General features: G+C 45.9%; 1 protein-coding gene across 4 annotated transcripts in view; it reads left to right on the forward strand.

The window, feature by feature from the left end:
• DDX31 (DEAD-box helicase 31) overlaps positions 1 to 5,939 on the forward strand; it is a 66,456-nt gene extending 60,517 nt beyond the window's left edge. For all 4 annotated transcript variants that reach the window (XM_077284646.1, XM_077284644.1, XM_077284647.1 and 1 more), the window contains one exon: positions 5,407 to 5,939. In XM_077284646.1, coding sequence (XP_077140761.1) covers positions 5,407 to 5,536 — 130 coding nt within the window. In that variant the 3' untranslated portion in view covers positions 5,537 to 5,939. The remainder of the gene's footprint in view (positions 1 to 5,406) is intronic.
• Positions 5,940 to 24,157: the final 18,218 nt, after the last annotated feature.

The following is a 24,157-nucleotide window of genomic DNA, read 5'->3' on the forward strand; positions in this document are numbered from 1 at the left end:
GATCCTGAGTTACAGCCTGTATTATACTCCAGAGCTGCACTGACTATTCTGCTGGTGCAGTCACTGTGTACATACATTACATTACTGATCCTGTACTGATCCGGAGTTACATCCTGTGTTATACTCCAGAGCTGCACTCACTATTCTGCTGGTGCAGTCACTGTGTATATACATTACATTACAGTACTGATCCTGTACTGATCCTGAGTTACATCCTGTATTATACTCCAGAGCTGCACTCACTATTCTGCTGGTGCTGTCACTGTGTACATACATTACATAACTTATCCTGTCCTGACCCTCAGGGCTGGCGTTGGGGGCAGGCGAACCGGGCAGCTGCCTAGGGCCCCTACTCCTCTAGGGGCCCCCAGCCAGTGGCGCACCACGCTGCCGCTATGGGGTCCATGAGTAAGAGGGGTACCTCCCTCACATCGCGCATTCAACTTATCGGCATCATGGATGCAGATAAAGTTGAAAGCTGTGATGGAGGAGAGCACGTCAGATGACGCTTTCTCTCCCATCACTCTTCCTCGGTCTCTGACTCTGCGTGTGCCAGCAGTGGACCTTTTATGAGCCACTCGGTCCCCTCACACTCCTGTGTGAGGGGGCTGCATCATACTGTGTGAGGGGGCTGCATCATACTGTGTGAGGGGGCTGCATCATACTGTGTGAGGGGGCTGCATCATACTGTGTGAGGGGGCTGCATCATACTGTGTGAGGGGGCTGCATCATACTGTGTGAGGGGGCTGCATCATACTGTGTAAGGGGGCTGCATCATACTGTGTGAGGGGGCTGCATCATACTGTGTGAGGGGGCTGCATCATACTGTGTGAGGGGGCTGCATCATACTGTGTGAGGGGGCTGCATCATACTGTGTGAGGGGGCTGCATCATACTGTGTGAGGGGGCTGCATCATACTGTGTGAGGGGGCTGCATCATACTGTGTGAGGGGGCTGCATCATACTGTGTGAGGGGGCTGCATCATACTGTGTGAGGGGGCTGCATCATACTGTGTGAGGGGGCTGCATCATACTGTGTGAGGGGGCTGCATCATACTGTGTGAGGGGCTGCATCATACTGTGTGAGGGGGCTGCATCATACTGTGTGAGGGGGCTGCATCATACTTTGTGAGGGGGCTGCATCATACTGTGTGAGGGGGCTGCATCATACTGTGTGAGGGGGCTGCATCATACTGTGTGAGGGGGCTGCATCATACTGTGTGAGGGGGCTGCATCATACTGTGTGAGGGGGCTGCATTAAACGTGTGGGAGGCTGCATTATACTGGGTGTGTGGGAGGCTGCATTATACTGGGTGTGTGGGAGGCTGCATTATACTGGGTGTGTGGGAGGCTGCATTATACTGGGTGTGTGGGAGGCTGCATTATACTGGGTGTGTGGGAGGCTGCATTATACTGGGTGTGTGGGAGGCTGCATTTATACTGGGTGTGTGGGAGGCTGCATTAATACTGGGTGTGTGGGGGGGCTGCATTAATACTGGGTGTGTGGGGGGGCTGCATTATACTGTGCATGGGGAGGCTGCGTTAAACTGGGGTGGGAGGCTGCATTATACTAGGTGTGTGTGGGGGCTGTATTATGCTGGGTTTGGTGGGGGCTGCATTATACTGTGTGAGGGAGGATGCACTATACTCTGGGGGCAGCATTAAACTGGGCGTGTGTGGGGTGGCTGCGTTATACTGGGCGTGTGTGGGGGCTGCACTATACTGGGTGTGGGGGGGTACATTATACTGGGTGTGTGGTGGGGGGGCTGCATTATATTCACTATTCTGCTGGTGCAGTCACTGTGTACATACATTACTTATCCTGTACTGATCCTAAGTTACCTCCTGTATTATACTCCAGAGCTGCACTCACTATTCTGCTGGTGCAGTCACTGTGTATATACATTACATTACATTACTGATCCTGTACTGATCCTGAGTTACATCCTGCATTATATTCCAGAGCTGCACTCACTATTCTGCTGGTGCAGTCACTGTGTACATACATTACATTACTGTTCCTGTACTGATCCTGAGCTACATCCTGTATTACACTCCAGAGCTGCACTCACTATTCTGCTGGTGCAGTCACTGTGTACATGCATTACATTACTGATCCTTTTTCAAACAAACTTTATTAACATTTTTAATATACAAAAAAAATGTGATGGGAACGGAAGTAAGGTAAAATAAGGACAGGTGTAGAGTATTTAGGAAAAGGGAAATCTGAGGGAAAAGAAAAATGGTACAATAACAAACAAACTTAACACTAATATTTATAACATTTTGACATTACTGATCCTGAGTTACATCCTGTATTACACTCCAGAGCTGCACTCACTATTCTGCTGGTGCAGTCACTGTGTGCATACATTACATTACTGATCCTGAGTTTCCGCCTGTATTATACCCCAGAGCTAGCATCCTCAATAATCAGAACCTCCCACTCCCGTCTCCAAGACTTTACACGTGCTGCGCCGATTCTTTGGAATGCACTACCCAGGTTAATACGATTAATCGCCACAGCTTTAAGCGTGCCCTAAAAACTCATTTGTTCAGATTGGCCTACCGCCTCAACGCATTAACCTAACTATCCCTGTGTGGCCCATTAAAAAAAAAAAAAAAAACAACAACAACAAAAAACCTTAAACCATAATTTGGTTCCTCGCATCATGTTCTCATACACTTTATGCAGTTAATAGCCCTCTGTGTCTGTACTGCTACACACTTAGGCAGTTAACTGGTTCATGCAGCTTTACATGAACACCCGAGCCTTACACTATGGCCGGTCCGAATAACTAAAGCAATTGTTACCATCCACCTCTCGTGTCGCCCCTTTTCCTCATAGTTTGTAAGCTTGCGAGCAGGGCCCTCATTCCTCCTGGTATCTGTTTTGAACTGTGATTATTGTTATACTGTAATGTCTATTGTCTGTACAAGTCCCCTCTATTAATTTGTAAAGCGCTGCGGAATATGTTGGCGCTATATAAATACAATTATTATGTTATTGAGGGTTCACAATGTGACCTCCTGTGAAGTGCATTACCACAAGTCTCCAGCAGAGGTCGTCTGTGCAGTGTGCCCCTCATTATTGGAGGGGGTGCAGGACAGGACTGGATCAGTCCTAAGGGGGTGGTGGGTTCTGGTCCCTTGAACGTGAAAATCTAATTTTGTCAGACACAATAGAGCTTTATTATTAACCCCTCACATGCTGCAGTCCTGTAAATAATTGCTTTTACCTTGTGCCCCCTTTCTGTCTCTATACCCCCACATAAACCGCCATATGGTAACTGTTAGTTTCTCGTCATGCAATATGGTGCCAGCAGCCCCCCAGTTTCACAGACAGGGTTGAACCATTGTCTCATTGAGGCAGATGGAGAACTGGTTGGGACCCCCTTCCCCCGGCCTCCGTGCCCCATGACTAGAGGGATTTGTCCCGGGCCTTTATACTGGGAAGAATGGTGTGATTAGCAGATAAGTAGCAGGTTACATAGCGTGGGGTAGGCTCGCCAGGCGCTCTCCTGACTGACGGAGGCATGTCACGCAATTATGCTGACGAGAAGTCGGGGGTCCTGCATGGCTTCTCTTTTCACTCATTAGCCCCAGTGACGTTCCGGCCGCTGAGAACAAGAGCAGCTCTCAGGGCGTGCAGACATGTCACGTTCCACCTCACAAAAGACCATTTACAGGCCCAAAAGGATCATTAAGAGATCATTTAAGGAGATTTCTGGCCAAGTTGTGATCTCCTCCTGCCGCTCAGGAAATATCCCATTAGACAGTCACATGAGGGGCAACGCCCTAATCCACTTCTAACACTCAGAAAAGTTTCTGGGAGTGTTATGTGGCAACCAATATGGCTGCCAAATTCCTCAATCGCAAACTTGTTGTGATGCTGCCACATTACCGGACCTGGGAAAGCTGGGTGATCACATTGCAGCGGAGTTCACCGATCTCTCCAGCTGGTGAGGCTGCAGCTACGCTGGGCCATGAAAATCGGCCCATGGTGTTACGACATGGGATCTACTGATTGTTAGTGGGGTGGATTCCGATCAGATTTTGCCAGCGCCATTTTGGTAGCCACAGTTTCATGTTATTAAACAGATGGTTCCTTTTATTTATTTGTTCCCGTCGCAGTGTTTGGCGAAACGAGAGCGTATCCGCGACTGTCTGCGTCGTTGTCTCCATCCCCTATAAGCAGGTTAAGCGTGAAGGCCAGACCACAATGGCATCAGGTCGGCCTGGCAGCTCCCCCGCAGTAAGCGCATTTCATACCCTGTCAGGACTGAAGGGGGAGCCGTTTAATACCCCAATTAAAAAGAGACTTAGGTGTCATAGTGGGGGAGGGGCAGGTAATCCAGGCCGTTTCCTAATAATGACCCTGATCTCCAGTCTCTGGGTCCAGAAGGGATTGTGTCCCCATTCTAGCGGCGTGTCCGAGCGCGTTATCGGGTCGCCGGTGTGACATAATCACTATTCAATTAACTGCCTCCTGTGTCAGTCATCCACACTTAACCCTATTACTGCTCCATTACAAGCTGTAAACTACAACTCCCAGCAGGCTTGGCCGACTGTGGGAATAATTGGATATATCAGATTTGCCATTCAGGGCTCTGGAAAAGCTGTGTCACTGTTTTTGGAGGCCCAGCTTTTGCAGAAACTGTATATAATAATTTTGGTAAATTACTGTTCTGGACCATCGGAAAGTCAGGTGAAAGTTCATGTTAATAAATTTTTCAGAAACTGGTACAAATAGGACACATTAGGGTGGTGAGCATGGGCTTACAGAGTGGCCCCCTTTTAAATTGGCTTGTGCCTTTTAATTCCCATCCAGCTTTCCTAGACTTCTGAAAGATACTCATGCATAATAGTGCAGACTTATCAGAGCAAAGATGTATTACTGCATAACTAGGCAGATTTGCCATTCAGAGAAATAAGCAGACTTTACCTGACAACTCCTGGGATGCTATAAAAATGACCATTTGGTTGTCACCCCACTTTCCAGGGCTTCTGAAGGGGCACATATGCAGCAGTAATGAAGTGGTGGTCAGTTATTGCATAATTGGGCAGATTTGCTATTCAGGGTAGTGGGGAAAGTTTGCTGACAACTCCATGAGTAATATAACAGTGACCATATCATGGTTGTCAGAGAACTGTACAAGTCTCCTGATGGGACATCAGTATTGTTATTCACTGGTATCAGAGCCAGAAGGATCAGTACACTGAGAATAGACTGACACCCGATAGAAAACTGAGACTAATATAGGTTGTCACCCAGCTTTCCTAGGGGCAGACGTTAAGAGACCCCAGCGTTGAATATTGCACTTTGTAGAAAAACTAGAAATCTTGAAGGTGTTGGAAATTGGGACATTGCTATTTAAGCTTTTTCCTCTTATTCTTTGTCTCACAGGAGCGATGGACACAAGACTTTCAGGACGAAGCAGAGATTCTCAGATCTCCTGACATCAGAGTTTTCCAGCGGACTCCCTCCCAAACCCAAGAAAATGAAGATGCCTCAGAGTATCGATAAGACGTCTTGAGTTGTGATAGGCGGTCGGAGAACAAACCAAAAATGATTCACCATCACAAAGACTCTGGGGTTTTTGCTTTCTTGGTCCGTGCTCTGTTTCAAGCACTGAATCCGCTCGGCTCTTTTTCACCTACGGGTTCATGAATTGAACGCCAGAACTGCAGTGTAGACTGACACTATTCATTCAGATCAATTTGCCTTGCCTCTAGAAGTCGACGGGATTCTCGTTTGTATCAATGACTGGAGGATAAATTGCAGCACTGCAGGGAGCTTCAGTACCCGATACATAGGCCCTGAGTAATGAATCACTGTATAAGCCAGCAAGACTCTGCAGGGAGCTGACACACCGGACTAATTTAGGGAATTATGTATCTATGAATGGAAAAAGATTTATTAAAAAATTTTTAAGTTTTCTTTTATATACATTTATGACTAGAGAATCTGCTTGTAAACCACACATATGCAACATTAGAGCGAGTCGTCAAGCTGATGTGGCGTGTGAAGACCCCAATAGGAAGCACAAAATCTGGCATCAGTAAAAGAGTTTGTATCTTAAAGCAATGGAATCATTGAATAAGCAGTGCGGCCTCGTGTGATGTACTGAGTGACGTCATCATCCGCGGTGTGTGCTGATCTCGTACCTGGTGACGTCATCCACCGTGTGTGCTGATCTCGTACCTGGTGACGTCGTCATCCGCCGTGTGTGCTGATCCCGTACCTGGTGACGTCATCCGCCGTGTGTGCTGATCCCGTACCTGGTGACGTCATCCGCCGTGTGTGTTGATCTCGTACCTGGTGACGTCGTCATCCGCCGTGTGTGCTGATCTCGTACCTGGTGACGTCGTCATCCGCCGTGTGTGCTGATCTCGTACCTAGTGACGTCATCCGCTGTGTGTGCTGATCTCGTACCTGGTGACGTCGTCATCCGCGGTGTGTGCTGATCCCGTACCTGGTGACGTCGTCATCTGCCGTGTGTGCTGATCTCGCACCTGGTGACGTCGTCATCCGCTGTGTGTGCTGATCTCGTACCTGGTGACGTCGGCATCCGCCGTGTGTGCTGATCTCGTACCTAGTGACGTCATCCGCCGTGTGTGCTGATCTCGTACCTGGTGATGTCGTCATCCGCGGTGTGTGCTGATCCCGTACCTGGTGACGTCGTCATCTGCCGTGTGTGCTGATCTCGCACCTGGTGACGTCGTCATCCGCTGTGTGTGCTGATCTCGCACCTGGTGACGTCGTCATCCGCCGTGTGCTGATCTCGTACCTGGTGACGTCGTCATCCGCCGTGTGTTCTGATCTCGTACCTGGTGACGTCATCCGCTGTGTGTGCTGATCTCGTACCTGGTGACGTCGTCATCCGCGATGTGTGCTGATCCCGTACCTGGTGACGTCGTCATCTGCCGTGTGTGCTGATCTCACACCTGGTGACGTCGTCATCTGCTGTGCGTGCTGATCCCGTACCTGGTGACGTTGTCATCCACCGTGTGTGCCGATCTCGTACCTGGTGACGTCGTCATCCGCAGTGTGTGCTGATCTCGTACCTGGTGATGTCATCATGTATGAAGTATGATGATCTTCTGTGTTATGTCATCATCTGTGATTTATACTGATGTTATAGTGTCCTCGGCGCAGTCTATTGCTTCTGTACAGGATGATGTTGTCCTATTTAGCAGCACATGACCTCTTTAGCAGTTGATAATGGCCGATGATGTCCCATCTCTCCTCTCCCAGGCCCGTCCATCCTCCGTGCCTCTGTTTGGAGGTGTAGCGTCCTGTGTAATCCTAGCCCTGACAGCAGCCTCCTCTCTGCTGGGCCCCTTTGTGGCAGGACCGGGAGTCACATCAGACGTCTCCTCAATTGTCTTCTGTCACCAAGAGAATAAAAGACGCTCGCTCATAAAGATGTTGCTGTGCCGCGGGGTTCCTGTGTCTCGCGTTACTCGGCATTGTTGTGTATTTCTCAGGGCCGCCGAAACCTATGAAAAGATTGTGAGTGAAACGTGCGACTGCTGAGTGCACACAGCCACTTGGTTCAAGAGACAGATCCAACAGGCGCTGCCGTACGTCATGGTACAACCCGGAAATCAAAGTCGTCCGTTCAGTTATTTCCCTAAAATGCATATTTTACAAAATGTAATACGGTATACTTTAGCCACATTTTTGTAATGTGACAAACTTTCTAACCGAACAACTGTCCTCCGGTGGCCGCCTTATAGCATCCATATTGCTGACGCATGACCCTGATGAAGGGTTAAGGCCGGCAGACAAGGTCCCAGATTATGCCCACGTTTTAAATCGACCTAAGAATATGTGCACACGTTGCAGATCTGCAGCTTTTTTTTCCGTGCAGAAACGCTGCAGATCCTCAAGTGATTTACAGTACAATGTAAATCAATGGCAAAGAAAAAAAATGCTGTGCTAATGGTGCGGAAAATTCTGCACAGAAAACGCAGCAGATTCAAAAAAGGAGCATGTCACTTCTTTTTGCAGATCTGCTGCGTTTCTGCAGCCATTCCATAATAGAAATCTGCACAAAAATCTGCAACGTGTGCACATACCAAAAAAAGGCGCAGACTCTGACCTGCGTTTTCTGCCAAGAAATGCAGAATCTGCACAGAAAATTCCACAGTCAAATCTGCAACGTGTGCATATAGCCTAATACTAAAAAAAAAAAGTTTGGTGCATGTACCCATGTATATTGCAGCACGGTCAGGTTATCACCCACCAGCAGTGCCACCTGACCCATCTAGTGATGAGCGAACGTGCTCTAATAAGGTGTTATATGAGCATGCTTGGATGTTATCCGAGTATCTTCGGCGTGCACGGATAATATGTTCAGGTCCCCGTGGCTGCATGTTTTACGGCTGTTAGACAATCCCTGCATGTGTTACTGCTGTCTAACAGCAGCGAATCAGGGATTACTTAACAGGCACAAAACCTACAGCCGCGGGGACCCGAACATATTATTCGTGCATGCCGAAGACACTCAGATAATGCCTTATGCCAGCACGCTTGCTCATCTCTTGTCCCCTTTTAAAAAAAATAAATAAAAATGCAGCTGAATCCTATGCAAACTGCAAATTATCTAATTGGGGGGTTCTTAATATGGATTTGATGTCGCAGCCCCCCTCCAAGGTGATTTACATGAGACCTGTTTCTTTAACATTCCGCAAAGTATCTCTCCGAGGTACGAAGGAAATTAAATATTGGTGGAATCTTGTTTTTTTTGTGATTTCCATTTTGTCTGTTTAATGTGCAACGAGCTGCGGGCGTCTCAGATCCGCAGCCCCCACCCACAAGTCGTCTTTGATAGATTTTTAATATGATTTTAAGGAGTTTTGTTTGGCGTCTTTCTTATTCAATGAGATTAATCTAAACCACTTATCCCTTGGGTTTAAGTCGATCCATGTTGGATTTTTTTTTTCATGAAGTTTTTTTTTTTGCGCGACTGCATATGTTGTACGCCGGCTGCTGTGTATATACTTGTCTGTCAGTTCATTAACCCCCGATCCGGAGGACAATCCTCTCTCTCTCTACCATATCCATGGCAAAGGATTTAGCCCAGGCCCTTTCACATGCAAAAATCGACGCTGATCACAAAGGAATGAGCCTTATCGACTTAATTAGTTGCTGCACATTTCCCAAAAAAATAGTAATAATACCCACTAGTCCCATTAATATGAAAGAGGCCCAGGGAAAAAGACCAACGAAAGGTTAATAGAATTGGCAAACAAGATGGAGGGGGGAAGAACACAAAAAGTGGCAGAGCAAGTCAGGACCAGGTTGTGCAAGACCAAATCCAGAATGAAGATTGTGGGGGGAAATGGTAAGAAATCCAAACTTTAATTAAAATGTTATATTGGATTGGTTGATGCTTTAAAATAGCGGGACTTGTTTTTTAATAAATATTTTTAGATGTATATTATTTTAAGTTCTAAAATTCATTTTAGGACCAAACTTTTGTTTCTTTTAGCCTGTCTTGGGCCAGCTTTGCTAACTAATTTGAAAATCGGGGGCGAAGCTTAGCCAGGAGGATTGTGGCTGAAAAAATAATCATCATTTATGGCAGGAAAGTAAAGTAAATTACAACATTGACGACCTTCAGTCTGTGATTGCAGTAGCTTTTTTGGCGGTGGCGCAGGGTAACTAAGGCTATGTGCGCACGTTGCGGATTTTGCTGCGGATCTGCAGCTGTTTTCCATGCGTTGTACAGTACCATGTAAACGTAAGGAAAACAAAATCCGCAGTGCACATGCTGCAGAAAAAAAACGCGCGGAAACGTAGCAGTGTTTTTTCCGCAGCATGTCAATTCTTTGTGCGGATTCCGCAGCAGTTTACACCTGCTCCTCAATAGGAATCCACCCGAAAACCGCTGTAAATCCGCAGTGCAAAAATAGTGCGGAAAAATCCGCACACCAATCCGCCACGTGGGCACATACCCAAAAAGGTGCGCCAAACTCATTAACCGGCACACTTACTCCAGGCTTTGATTAAGCATGCTTGATGAATCGGGACCTTAAGTTATTTTTTTAAATATAAAATATATATTGGCAAATTGGAAATAATAAATCTAAAAGGTTTTGTTTTTTTATTGCTAAAGTGGTTTGGGTTTTGTCACCTTTTTGGTTTTGCAAAGATAAAGTCATACAGATCTGGATGATCGTGGACATTTCCTTTTTCCGCATTACTCGTGTGTCACTATTGATACCTGCTGATATTCCAGTGCAGGTATACTAAGTCATTGCTATGTTATCAATTTCCTTCTCTTGTAAGAATTGTCCCATGCCCTCTACCCGCCAGTCATTGTGGCCATATTTGTTGACACCCAGCTTTTCCTGAAACTGATGTGACAGGACTTTTTTGCGTAATAGTTGTAAATATCGTGCAGCATAGAAAATTGCATTTCAAGGTAGGGGCCTTTTTTTTTTTTTTTTTTTTGTAGAAGGACGATGTGCGGAGAGAAGGTCTTCACCGTCGTCTCCGCTTCCTCGCTGACACCTCCACAAGGGCCCAATGCGTCCCCTCCCAGGAGATTTTGTTCCTCCTTGTCCGAGGCCTGAGAATGGCCCGCCTGTCTGAGAGGTCACTTAGGACCTGCGGGGCTCATAGACAAAGCTGATCCTCTCTGCCCTTTATGTGCCAGTGAGGATGGGGGAAGGGGGTTACCCTGCGTGTGTGAATAGGCCCCGCTGTCCATCTGTTGGCTGCCTGCACTGGCCGCCGCTTCCAGTCTGTCCCAGTCACCAGCTGCTGGTACACTGGCTGTCACTGAGCCAGCCACACTTTAAAGGGACGGAAACCACCCATCCTGCAAAGTGACCATTTAAATCACTTAAACAATTATACAGGGGGGTGATTAGCATTAATAATTCATCCTGATTTCTGGTAACAATGCAGAGGTGCGAGGGGCCCCTTCCTGTCTAAAATGGCCACCGGGCAGGGAGGGGGCAGGATGGCCATTGTCCTTGCATACCAGCATGCAGATGTGCAACTATGGTGCTGAAAGGATCAGTTCAGACCATATTTGCAGGAGAGGGGTCCCAAAGACACCAGAACCCCCTAGAGATAGAAAGCCTCAAGGGTTAACTGATGGGACTGGAAACAACCTGAGATGTGGGACCCAAAAACAAACCGAAGGGACAAGAACCCGCTGGAGTTGGGGGTCCAAACAATAGTGTCCAAAACTGAATGGGGTGGGGCGGTTGGGCCCAAAGACAAACCAAGGGGACCAAAACCCACTAGGGCTATGGACCCCAAAAACAAGGGGTTCAGAAACCCCTAAGGATAGCGGGCCACAAACACAAACCAATGGGTCTAGAACCCACCAGGCCTAATGACCTCAAAGACAAACTAAAGGGACCAAAACCCACCAGAGATGGGGGCTGCAAAAATAAACTAAAGGGAGCTCAACCCCCCTAGGGCTGGGGGCATCCTATAAGGACAGGAGATACATTGGTAGAACAAATGTTTCACTCTGAGGATTGTCGAATCTGGATACAGAAAACCAAGAGGATGTACCGAACCTGCGGTCCAAAGGAAAGAAATATGGGACAAATAATGTAAGGATAGAAATACCTTTATTAAATGGGCATGGTAAACGGTAGCACTACATGCAAAAAAGGTGCCTACACTTGTATATGAATTATTATTAACCAAGAGGAAAATATATATATAAGTTTTTTTTAGTAAAAAAAAAAAAAAACATGGACCACTAAATGAAAATGAGATGTTCCAATAAATAGGTTGTAGAAAACGGATTTATTACAACCTACTATTTCTTGTGATATCTACCTAATGTTAATATATTGCATATAACCCATATGGAACATCCCATTTTCATTTAGTGGTCCAGGTTTTTTGTTTGTTTTTTATCAACCACTACAAAATTATATATATATATATATATACACAAAAAAGGAGGCAGCACTCCATTTTCTTACTAAGTGTGCAAGGTTTAATTTAGACCCACATGTCCGGGCTATATACATATACGCAGTACAGACCAAAAGTTTGGACACACCTCATTTAAAGATTTTTCTGTATTTTCATGACTATGAAAACTGTACATTCACATTGAAGGCATCAACACTATGAATTAACACATGTGGAATTATATACTTAGCAAAAAAGTGTGAAACAACTGAAATTATGTCTTATATTCTAGGTTCTTCAAAGTAGCCACCTTTTGCTTTGATGTCTGCTTTGCACACTCTTGGCATTCTCTTGATGAGCTTCAAGAGGTAGTCACCGGGAATGGTTTTCACTTCACAGGTGTGTGCTGTAAGGTTTAATAAGTGGGATTTCTTGCCTTATAAATGGTGTTGGGACCATCAGTTGTATTGTGCAGAAGTCTGGTGGATACACAGCTGATAGTACTACTGAATAGACTGTTAGAATTTGTATTATGGCAAGAAAAAAGCAGCTAAGTAAAGAAAAACGAGTGGCCATCATTACTTTAAGAAATGAAGGACAGTCAGTCCGAAAAATTGGGCAAACTTTGAAAGTGTCCCCAAGTGCAGTGGCAAAAACCATCAAGCGCTACAAAGAAACTGGCTCACATGAGGACCGCCCCAAGAAAGGAAGACCAAGAGTCACCTCTGCTTCTGAGGATGTTTATCTGAGTCACCTGCCTCAGAAATAGCAGGTTAACAGCAGCTCAGATTAGAGCCCAGGTCAATGCCACACAGACTTCTAGCAGCAGACAAATCTCTAACAACTATAAAGAGGAGACTTTGTGCAGCAGGCCTTCAAGGTAAAACAGCTGCTAGGAAACCACTGCTAAGGACAGGCAACAAGCAGAAGAGACTTGTTTGGGCTAAAGAACACAAGGAATGGACATTAGACCAGTGGAAATCTGTGCTTTGGTCTGATGAGTCCAAATTTGAGATCTTTGTGTCACGGGGAGACTAGGTAGGCTAAGGCTGGTTACCCGGGCCCCTGCGATATCCTTCAGACTAGGGAAAACCCTGTCTGTCCCTCTCCCAGAATTTACACTAATGGTGTGCTTGTCTGGGCCACCAGGCCTGGCCCTGACTCCTGTTTCAGCCCTATGCTGAAACCACCACCCGCCACCCAGTGAATAGATCACACACCAACCCCCACAGAGAGCACAGACAGGGAAAACTAAAAAACGCACCACGCCGCAGGCACACAGGCAAACACAATAATGTGCCCAGGGCAAAACAAATACAAATATGGGAAGGAGAAATATAACAATATACACCACCAGATACGATATTTCTTCTCCAAGACCACCACTCCAGACCGGAATCACTAGGCACGAGGCACAAGCTATAATCGGCGATGCCCAAAGTCCAGCAAAACTATTTAAAGGCTGAGGGCGTGAACCAGCCTCCAACCCGAGTACCAGCTAGATTAACCCTGGGCAACCTGGAAAAAAATCTAGCTGGCGCCACTGAGCGTATAGTGGATGAATGTGGAATTACCGCTGTCTGTCGGACGCCCTAGTGTGAATAGCGTCCGACATGACACTTTGCTTCCAACCACCGTGTCTTTGTGCGACGCAGAAAAGGTGAACGGATGGACTCTACATGCCTGGCTCCCACCGTGAAGCATGGAGGAGGAGGTGTGATGGTGTGGGGGTGCTTTGCTGGTGACACTGTTGGGGATTTATTCAAAATTGAAGGCATACTGAACCAGCATGGCTACCACAGCATCTTGCAGGGGCATGCTATTCCATCGATTTTGCATTTAGTTGAACCATCATGTATTTTTCAACAGGAACAGGACAGTGACCCCAAACACACCTCCAGGCTGTGTAAGGGCTATTTGACCAAGAAGGAGAATGATGGGGTGCTACGCCAGATGACCTGGCCTCCACAGTCACCAGACCTGAACCCAATCGAGAGGGTTTGGGGTGAGCTGGACCGCAGAGTGAAGGCAAAAGGGCCAACAAGTGCTAAGCATCTCTGGGAACTCCTTCAAGATTGTTGTTAGACCATTCCTGGTGACTACCTCTTGAAGCTCATCAAGAGAATGCCAAGAGTGTGCAAAGCAGTCATCAAAGCAAAAGGTGGCTACTTTGAAGAACCTAGAACATAAGACATAATTTCAGTTGTTTCACACTTTTTTGTTAAGTATATAATTTCACGTGTTAATTCATAGTTTTGATGCCTTCAGTGTAAATGTACAATTTTCATAGTCATGAACATACAGAAAAATCTTTAAATGAGGTGTGTCCAAACTTTTGGTCTGTACTGCGTGTATATATATATATATATATATATATATATATATATATATATATATATATATATATTATATCCCTTGCTGATTTTCTATAATTTTAAGGGTAGTTTAATTTTAACATTGAGAGAATATCAAAAATGAAATCCAGAAAAATCACATTGTATACATTATATAAATTTACTTGCATTTTGCAGTGAGAAATAAATTTTTGGACCTTCTGTCACGCACTACTTGGTGGCAAAACCCTTGTTGGCAAGAACAGCAGTCAGACGTTTTTTGTAGTTGATGATGAGGTTTGCACACGTCGGGGAATTTTGGTCCACTCCTCTTTGCAGATCATCTCTAAATCATTAAAGGGAATCTGTCACCTGAATTTGGCGGGCTATGTAAATGCCCTGTTTTCGGTCCGATGGGTGGTGTTTCTTCTTTTTTTCCTCCACCCCATCCTTCCCCGCTGTCCGCAGTATTTTCTGGAATTAGGTTTCATCCATAGTTCACGCGTGCGCAATGCAATCTTGTCTCGCGCACGCGCAGTATGCTTTGCCCATCTGCGGGCAAAGCCGAAAGTGTGCCGGCGCATGTGCAGTAATGCTTATGTCCCAGAACACAGAGAAATACTTCTGGAACATAGTGCAGCGGCGCATGCGCAGTAATGCTTTTCGGCTTTGCCCACAGATGGGCAAAGCATACTGCACGAGACAAGATAGCATTGCGCACGCACAAACTATGGAAGACACCTTCTCCAATTCCGGAAAATATTGCGGACAGCGGGGAAGGATGGGGTGGAGGAAAAAAGAAGAAACACCGGCCATCGGACTGAAAACAGGGCATTTACATAGCCCCCAAATTCAGGTGACAGATTCCCTTTAAGATTTTGAGTCTGTCGCTTGGCAACTCCGAGCTTCGACTCCCTCCATAAGTTTTCTATGAGATTAAGGTCTGAAGACTGGCTAGGCCACTCCATGACCTTAATGTGCTTCTTTTTGAGCCGCTTCTTTGTTGCCTTGGCTGTATGTTTTGGGTCATTGTCTTGCTGGAAGATCCAGTCACGACCCATTTTTAATGTCCTGGCGGAGAGAAGGAGGTTGTCACACAATAATTCATATACAAGTGTGGGCACTTCTTTGCATGTAGTGCTACCGTTTACCATGCTTGTTTAACCCTTTTAACACAAGGGTGGTTCGCATGTTAATGAACAGGCCAATTTTTACAATTCTGACCACTGTCACTTTATGAGGTTATAACTGTGGAATGCTTCAATGGATCCCGGTGATTCTGACACTGTTTTCTGATGACATATTGTACTTCATGATGGTGGTAAATTATATTCGATAAGACTTACGTTTATTTGTGAAAAACACATTTGAAGTCACTTTGAGGGGTCTATATGGTAGAAGATACCCAAAAGTGACACCATTCTAAAAACTGCACCCCTCAATGTGCACAAAACCACATTCAAGAAGTTTATTAACCCTTCAGGTGCTTCACAGGAATTTTTGGAATGTGGAAAAAATACACATTCAACTTTTTTTTCTTTTTTCCACAAATTTTTTTACTTCAGATCCAATTTTTTTTTTTTTTTTTTTTTAACAAGGGTAACAGGGAAAAATGGACCCCAAATTTTTTTGTGCAATTTCTCCTGATCATGCTGATACCCTATATGAGGGAGGAAACTACTGTTTGGGCACCCGGCAGGGTTCGGAATGTGCGCCATTTTACTCTTTGTATGTAAAGTTTCCTGAAATCATTGGCGGACGTCATGTCCCATTTGGAGAGCCGCTGATGTGCCTAAACAGTGGAACCCCCCCACAAGTGACCCCATTTTGGAAACTAGACCCCCTCAAGGAATGCATTTAGATGCATGGTGAGTACCTTGAACCTCCCGGTGCTTCACAGAAGTTAATAACGTTTAGACGAAGAAATAATAAAATCCATTTTCCTCACAAAAAAATTATTTTAGCCCCAAATTTTGCATTTTCATAAAGGTAACAGGAGAAATTGCATAATACAAATTGATGTGCAATTTCTCCTGAGTACGCCGATACCCCATATGTAGGGGATTACTACTTTTGAGGCACAGTGCAAAGCTCAGAAGGGAAGAGGCGCCATATTGGAGTTCAGATTTTGCTGGAATGGTTTGAGGGTGCCATGTCACATTGGCATAGTCCCTGAGGTGCCAGAACAACAGAAACCCCCCATATGTGAACTGATTTTACAAACTACACTGCTCAATGAAATCATCTAGTGGTGCAGTGATCATATTGACACCACATGTGCCTCACAGAATTTTATACCACTGAGCGGTGAAGAAAGAATATATTAAATTTTCACCACTAAAATGTTTTAGTTTTTAATTTTTCTAAGCGCTAATAGGAATTTGTTTTACTACACACTGAGGTCCATTTTTTCCTGAGTGCGCCAATACCCTACATGTAATCGAGAAATATTTTTCAGGCACAGTGCTAAGCTCAGAAGGCAAGCAGAGACAGATATTACCGTTATGGTTTGCAGGTGCCAAGACCCACTGGGAGAGCTCATGAGGTGCCAGAACAGCAGAACCCCCAATAAGTGACCCCATTTTACAAACTTCACCTCTCAATGAATTCATCTAGGGGTGCAGTGATCATATTGACACCATGGGTATGTCACAGAATTTTATACCATTGGGCAGTGAAGACAAAATAACTACATTTTTACCACCAACATTTTGTTTTAGCCACAGATTTTATGTTTTCTCACAGGAAGTTGGTAAAAATGACACTAAAATTTGTCCCACAATTTCTACTCAACGTGGTAATACCCCCTATGTGGCTGTACAGTACTACTTAGCTATACGGAGATACTCGCGAGTAATAGAGGGCTATTTGCCTCCTGGAGCACAGATTTTCCTATAACAGTTTGCGGACTCCATATACAGAGCTCCTAATTGCTAGAAAAGCAGGATACCCACCTGCAGTGACCCCATTTGGGAAACTATACTAATTGGGGAATTTATCTACAGGTGTAGTGACTATTTTGACTTAAAGGGTATTTTCCAGAAACGAGCAGTAATGAATGTTGTCGAGTTCAGACTGTCATTGTAGTGAACAGTACACGTTGTAGTCACCAGTATGTTATGCGCAGCTTGTGCTTCTGAACACATGCGCCCGTAAGTTAGGAGAGCTCTCTTTGCTTAGGAAATGCCAAACGTGGACGCTGTATGTGGTTTAGTTACACTGTAGGGTTCAGAGGAGAGGGGGCATTTGGATTTGGAAGTGCACAATTTGCTGAATTTCTTTTTGAGGGGGAGGAGCCATTTTTCTTTTCCAGAGCCTTTGTGCTACCACTAACACAGAAGCCCCCTATATTTCTGTTAACAGATGACGGTCCTGAGTAGGAACTTGCTTTTTTTTTTAATTGAGTTGAAGCTTTTATTGGAAACATTTTACACAACATTAGGGATCACATTTATACAGTGCTCTATGCTGAACACTTACCGTATTTTGGGGTTTCCATCTAAATCTCCGAGTGACGAGATTCAAATGAAACCCCTGAGGGATTCATTCACTATAATGAGGCAGCAGAGTTACTCTGGACTCCGTCCAGCCCTCTGTTCAGCGGTGTCCTCCTAGGTCGGGTAGTTGCGAATGCCACAATACCAAATATCTGTGCTTTTATTGTTTACATTTTTTTTAATTCAAATTTATTTAGAGATACAACATCTTGATTTTTTTTTTTTGTAATTCTGATTTTTTATATTTTTACAATTATTTAAAAAAAATGTTTATTTTTTTAATTAGTCCCATAGTGGGACTATCATTTCTTGCAGGCTGATCACTTCTACAGCATGGGGATGCAGCAGCATGCCCATGCTGTATAAACTGTCAGCTCTGCACTGATGGAGAGACTTACTCATCATGCATTGGGCATGATCAGCAAGTTTGCCAGGTCTGGTGACCCGCATGTCGTCATGACGACATTGGATCACCATGGCAGCGATCTGGACCCCGCGTCACTCCGCGGGGTCTCCAATCCAATGGCAGAGGAGCCGTCATCCCTTTTCTGGCTCCTGGAATGCTTCGATCATGTTCAATTGCAACATTTTGGGGGTTAATATGCCAGGAGCAGTCTGTGACCACTCCTGCCACTTAGTTTCGTGTGTCAGCTGTCAGAATCAGCTGACACCCGGCAACGACCGCCCGTACACACCTCGTGTGCGATCGTGATGACTTAATATTCCGTCCCTGGTCAAATAGTCCCAGATCACATGGATTGAATATTACGTCTGTCAGAAAGGGGTTAATAAAGCATACCTCCCAACCGTCCCGATTTCAGCGTGACAGTCCCGCTTTGGCACCGGGGTCCCGCTGTCCCGCTTCGGGCATTTAAAATCCCGAATTTGCGGCCGCCGGTGAAGCCCCGCCCACTTCCGGGACGTAGAGAGAGCCCGATTAGTACCCGCTGTTCGTTCCGTTCCCTGGGACTGCGTTGTAGCCACGCCCCCTTGAGTTGCCTCACCGCCCGCCTCCGGCTTCCTCCTCAACTATAGACGTGGGCGGACTCTGAGGACAGAGCGGCAGCACCCGGACTGGTTTCTGGCACGGGGGCAGAGTTGTGAGACACTCCGTGTCTGTGTGACCGCGGGAGCAGCGAGCGGATCTCCAGACTGTAAGTGAATGTATGTGTCTCTCCCCCTCTCCATGCAGCGCTGCCCTGCTGCGGTTACAGCAGAGACTCTGACAGCATAGGAGGACTGACAAACTAAACTTTGTCTCCCCATGGTGCGCGCACCCCGCTCCCACTCTCCCCCTGGTACCCATCCATCGGATTCTCCACCAACCTGGTGCAGCACCCCTTACATTCTATGGGGGCTGCCACCTGCCTGCGTAACTTACATTCTATGGGGGCTGCCACCTGCCTGCGTTACATTCTATGGGGGCTGCCACCTGCCTGCGTTACATTCTATGGGGGCTGCCACCTGCCTGCGTTACATTCTATGGGGGCTGTGCAGCATTATATTCTATGGGGCTGTGCTGCATTATATTCTATGGGGCTGTGCTGCATTATATTCTATGGGGCTGTGCTGCATTATATTCTATGGGGCTGTGCTGCATTATATTCTATGGGGGCTGTGCTGTATTACATTCTATGGGGGCTGTGCTGTATTACATTCTATGGGGACTGAGCTGTAATGCTGGATACAGCAGTCAGCGGCGCAGCTGGATGACACCATTCAGCGCCGTGGGAGTGGAAGCTGCCGGCTGCTGTGAGGGAGCGCGGTGAAAGGTGTTTGTGTGTACTGATGGAGAAGGCAATGATGGGGGTGGGGTAACCATGTGTGGCCATTATACTGCACCCAGCATTGTGTGGGGCCATTATACTGTACCCAGCATTGTGTGGCCATTATACTATACCCAGCATCGTGTGGGGCCATTATACTGTACAAAGCATCATGTGGCGCCATTATACTGTATGGACCATCACGTGGGGCAAGTATACTGTACGCAGCATCATGTGGGGCCATTATACAGTATGGAGCATAATGTGGCCAATGGCCATTGTACAGTATGGAGCGTCGTGTGTGGCCATATTTTTTTGTTCATAATTATTGTTAACGAAACATTGTGATCAGAAGTGCTAAATGGGTGTGGTTGGGGCGTGGCTAGTTGTGAAATGGGTGTGGCCTAAAATTTGCCCGCGTTAATCAGAGAGGCAGCACAGAGGCCAAAGATAACCCTGAAGGAGCTGCAGAGTTCCCAAGCAGAGAATGGAGTATCTGTCTATACGACCAAGATAAGCCGTACGCTCCATAGAGGTGACCTTTATGGAAGAGTGGGCAGAATAAAAAGCATTTACTTTCAATATGTGTGTAAGGTGCGTTTTGAGGTTGTCAAGACATGTGGGATACTCCTCAAATGTATGGAGGAAGGTGCTGTGGTCAGATGAGACCAAAATTTAACTTTTTGTCCACCAAGGTTAACGCTATGTCTGCTGCCAAACCAACACAGCTCATCGCCCAAAGAACACCATCCCCACAGTGAAACATGATGGTGGCAGCATCCTGCTGTGGTGATTTTTTTTGGCAGCAGGGACAGGGAAAATTGTCTGACTTGAGGGGAAGATGGATGGTGTGAGACACAAGGATATTCTTGAGTTTCAGTCTATCGGTGATTAGCAGGTACGGACTGGGGCTGAAATTCAGCCTTGGCATTTTAAATCACACAAGCCCATATTGTCCCCGTCCCCATGAACCAGATGAGATATATTACTAATATTACCCTGGATGGAGGAAAGGAAGATTTTCTACAGGACCAATATTTCTAATGATATCCGTGGCCTGCTGGGGTAAGTGACAGAGTCAGCGACTTTGTGCTCCGTCACAACTCTTAACAGTATGAGTGTCTTGAGATCACCGATTCTGTTAATAATGTAGCAGACAAGGCAGCCCATGACCAGACAGGCCCTTCTGGCATTTGCCAGAATTGCCAGTCGGGCCCTGGTGATTAGAGACTGGGACAGAGGTTCGCCTTCCAGCAAGACTATGGCTATGTGCACACGTTGCGGATTGGGGTGCAGAATTTTCCGCACAAAATCTGCATCTCCTGGCAGAAACCACAGGTGCAGATTTGCCACGGATTTTATGCGGTTCTGATGCGGATTTTGTGCGGATTTTCTGAGGTTTTTACCACTGCAGATTTCTATAATGGAAGGGTACAGAAACGCTGCAGTTCCGCACAAAAGAAGTGACATGCACTTCTTTTCAATCCGCAGCGGATTCGGTGCCCATATTTCCGCACCATTAGCACAGCTTTTTTTTCCCCCTATTGATTTACATTGTACAGTAAATCACTATGCGGAACTGCAGCGTTTCTGCGCGGAAAAATCCGCTGCGGATCCGCACAAATTCCGCATCGTGTGCACACAGCCTATGACCCTAAGCATACTGATACAGCAACACTCAAGTGGTTTAAGGCGGAAACGTGTAAATGTTTTCTTGGAGCCTAGTCAAAGCACAGACCTTAGTCCAATTGAGAATCTGTGGTCAAACTTGAAGATTGCTGTTCACCAGAGGAAACCATCTAAGGCCAGTCTTACACGTCCAGATAATTCCGGTACCGGAGAAAACGGTACTGGAGTTATCCATGTCCGTGTGCTCACGTGGCACACCTGCGGCAGCCGTGTGCCGCCTGAGGACCACACGGACCGTGCAGGAGAGACAGCGCTGTCCCCGGCGTGTGGTGCTGAAGGCGGCATTCATCCCTTCTGTCCTGCTCGGCTGAAAGCAACGCTTGCAGGAGAGAAGGGATGAAAGATCAAGTTTTTTTTTGTTTAAAATAAAGTTCGGGGTCACCTATCGCCTCCCACCCCTCCCCACCCCCGCGCGCCCGCCCGCTAGCAGAGAAATACTCACCCAGCTCGAGCGATGCCTCCTCTCAGCGCTGGCAGCTCATCCTGTGTGAGTGGTCACGTGATTGGTAACACGCACCCGGCGGCCCTGCATTTCCGGACATGTGGGGCGTCTTTTTAGATCACAGCATGTCTGTTTACCTTGCAGCGACGCTGCGCCGCCGCAAGGTAAAACATGGCCCTATGTGTGGGGTGCGATGATGCCGGATGTGTGCAATGAACACATCCGGCATCATCGCGTCTACAGAAGGGGGCGGAGCGGGTTTGCTGCTCCGTCCATACCACCCGCTCCGCCCATACCGCCGGCCATCCTGAAGGTGGACACATACCCTAATAGATTGAAGTCACCTGTCCTATAGTTATCCTCTCCCAAGCCTGATTTGGCTGATACCAGGGAACACTAGTTTACCTGCAATAGTTAAGCTGAGCTTTGGTTTTTTTGCACCTCAACTATTATTGTAGTTACTTTGTCACCAGAGTCTGGGGTCCGCCATTAATAGAAGCTCCATTTCTGTAACCTTCCATAAATGGTTGTTTTTGGACATATTTGCATAGGTCCGTTCTGACAGTCCCATGTAAAATGGGGTGGTTAGGAAGTACGAAGAATACGTAAGCCCTCATGAGCAATGGAAGTTGTTACATGAGACTGTATTTCTCCCCAATTGTGACTATATTTGTGGCTTCTTTTTATACCCCTCCATAATTAATGGGATCCAATGCTCACTACCATAGGGGGCCATGGAGTTCAATGAGGCAAACGAGTCCAAAATATGAAATTGTGGCCTCCATGGTTTCTACGTTTTTGTTGTGCAGCTTATGCCTGATTCTAGTAGTGAGCGTGTAAGATAAATAATCACAGCTGGTACCAGAACCCGGGGCACTTGGAAAAGTGCTGGGGCCCATGGTCCATTGGGGGCCCACTATGCCCATGTTGTGACACCTTTCCCCTATTCCATCCTCTTAAATACATTGGTCTTGACTGTTAGCAGCAGTAACCTGCTGACGTCAGAGCCATCGCCGCAGTTATAGGAGATGGTAATTTCACTGCAAGGTTACCGTACTGCAGTAAATTGTACAAGTAATCAAAGTTAAATCCCCTAGGGGGACCAATAGAAGATGCGCAAAAAATACATATTTGAAAAAAATATATAAAAGCTTGGATCACCCACCTTTTTATGGTATTCAAAAACTTACCAAATAAGTGTTTTGTTTTTTTTATTGCTGCTTGCAAAACGGTTCAAACTATTAAAATTTTAGTCTTTATCCCATCGTATGAACGTATGAAAAAAAAAAAAAAAAACATAGGCCGAAGTGGCAGAATAGCTGTAAGGCTGTGTTCACATGTGTTTTTGCAGCATGTTTTTTTAAATACTTTTTATATGAAATTTTTAAGCTGCATTTCACAGTACCAGCAAAGTCTGAGTTTTCAGAAATCTCATGCACACACCTTGGTTTTTTTTTCCCTAACTTTGAAAGAGCTTGTTTTTTTGCAAAATGCAGCATGTCACTTCTTTCAGTGTTTTTCACCCATTGAAAGAAAAGTTTAGTAAACTTTATCGGTATGCACAAGAGACAAATGTACCAATGCAAAAATGCAGTAAAAAATGCAACCACCAAAAACGAAGCAAAACCTAGGCAACAAAAAAAAAAGGAAAAAATGCAATGTGTGAACATAAGCTATTTAGTTTTATGTAGTCTCTTTGTTTCCCAAAGGAATTAAATAAAAAGAGATCAGAAAGTCATGTGGACCCCACAATGGTGATGAAAAGAAAATAAAGGCCCGATACAAGACCGAAAAAAATAACAACAGTTTGAGCTCTTGTTGTTCAAGAGGGTGAAAAATCTGAGGGAAGAGGGGCCGCTGGGACCTTGGAAACAACCCTGTATACTGCGTACATACAGTCATTACTATGTTTGCCATCTGTGTTCTCCGGGGTCTGTAATGCGGGGGCCATATTGTACCTCCATGTCCCTCCGATTTCAGACATTAGCTGATTGGAAATGGGATGCACAGGTGCAGTGCTCGTTACTGTGTGTCGGGGCATTACACCTCGTCTATTGGACATGACCAGAACGTGTTTCTGGATGTAAACAATGGCGGTGTCGATGGGGTGCGTGGTGTTTTACTCTGACTTGTCACCTTTAGAACGTCTTTCTGCAATAAAAACTATGTGGCCGAACTCTGAGGAAATGGGCTGATTGACTGTTAATGGCCATAAGGAGCTGCACTTTACTGTAGTTTTGGTGACATGTTGCTGGTTTTTGTCAAAAATGATGGCAAATAGAAGCACGATGTGTTTACACAGAGCACTGCTGTGCGGCGCACGGTTTGTGTTTTGGCAGCACACTTTTTACCAGTCAAACATGGTGAATTCTAGAAATAACAGGGATATATACTGTAATATCTATTTACAGGCCCCATTGCGGGATGTTACCCATAGCGACCAATCAGATTGCTCCTTTCATTTTTCCAGTGCTGGTCAGAAAATTAAAGCTGTGCTATGATTTGTTGTTATGGGCAACTGCTCTACTCCCG

Source organism: Ranitomeya variabilis, chromosome 2, assembly GCF_051348905.1.
Source record: "Ranitomeya variabilis isolate aRanVar5 chromosome 2, aRanVar5.hap1, whole genome shotgun sequence".
NCBI classification, from domain to species: Eukaryota; Metazoa; Chordata; class Amphibia; order Anura; family Dendrobatidae; genus Ranitomeya; species Ranitomeya variabilis.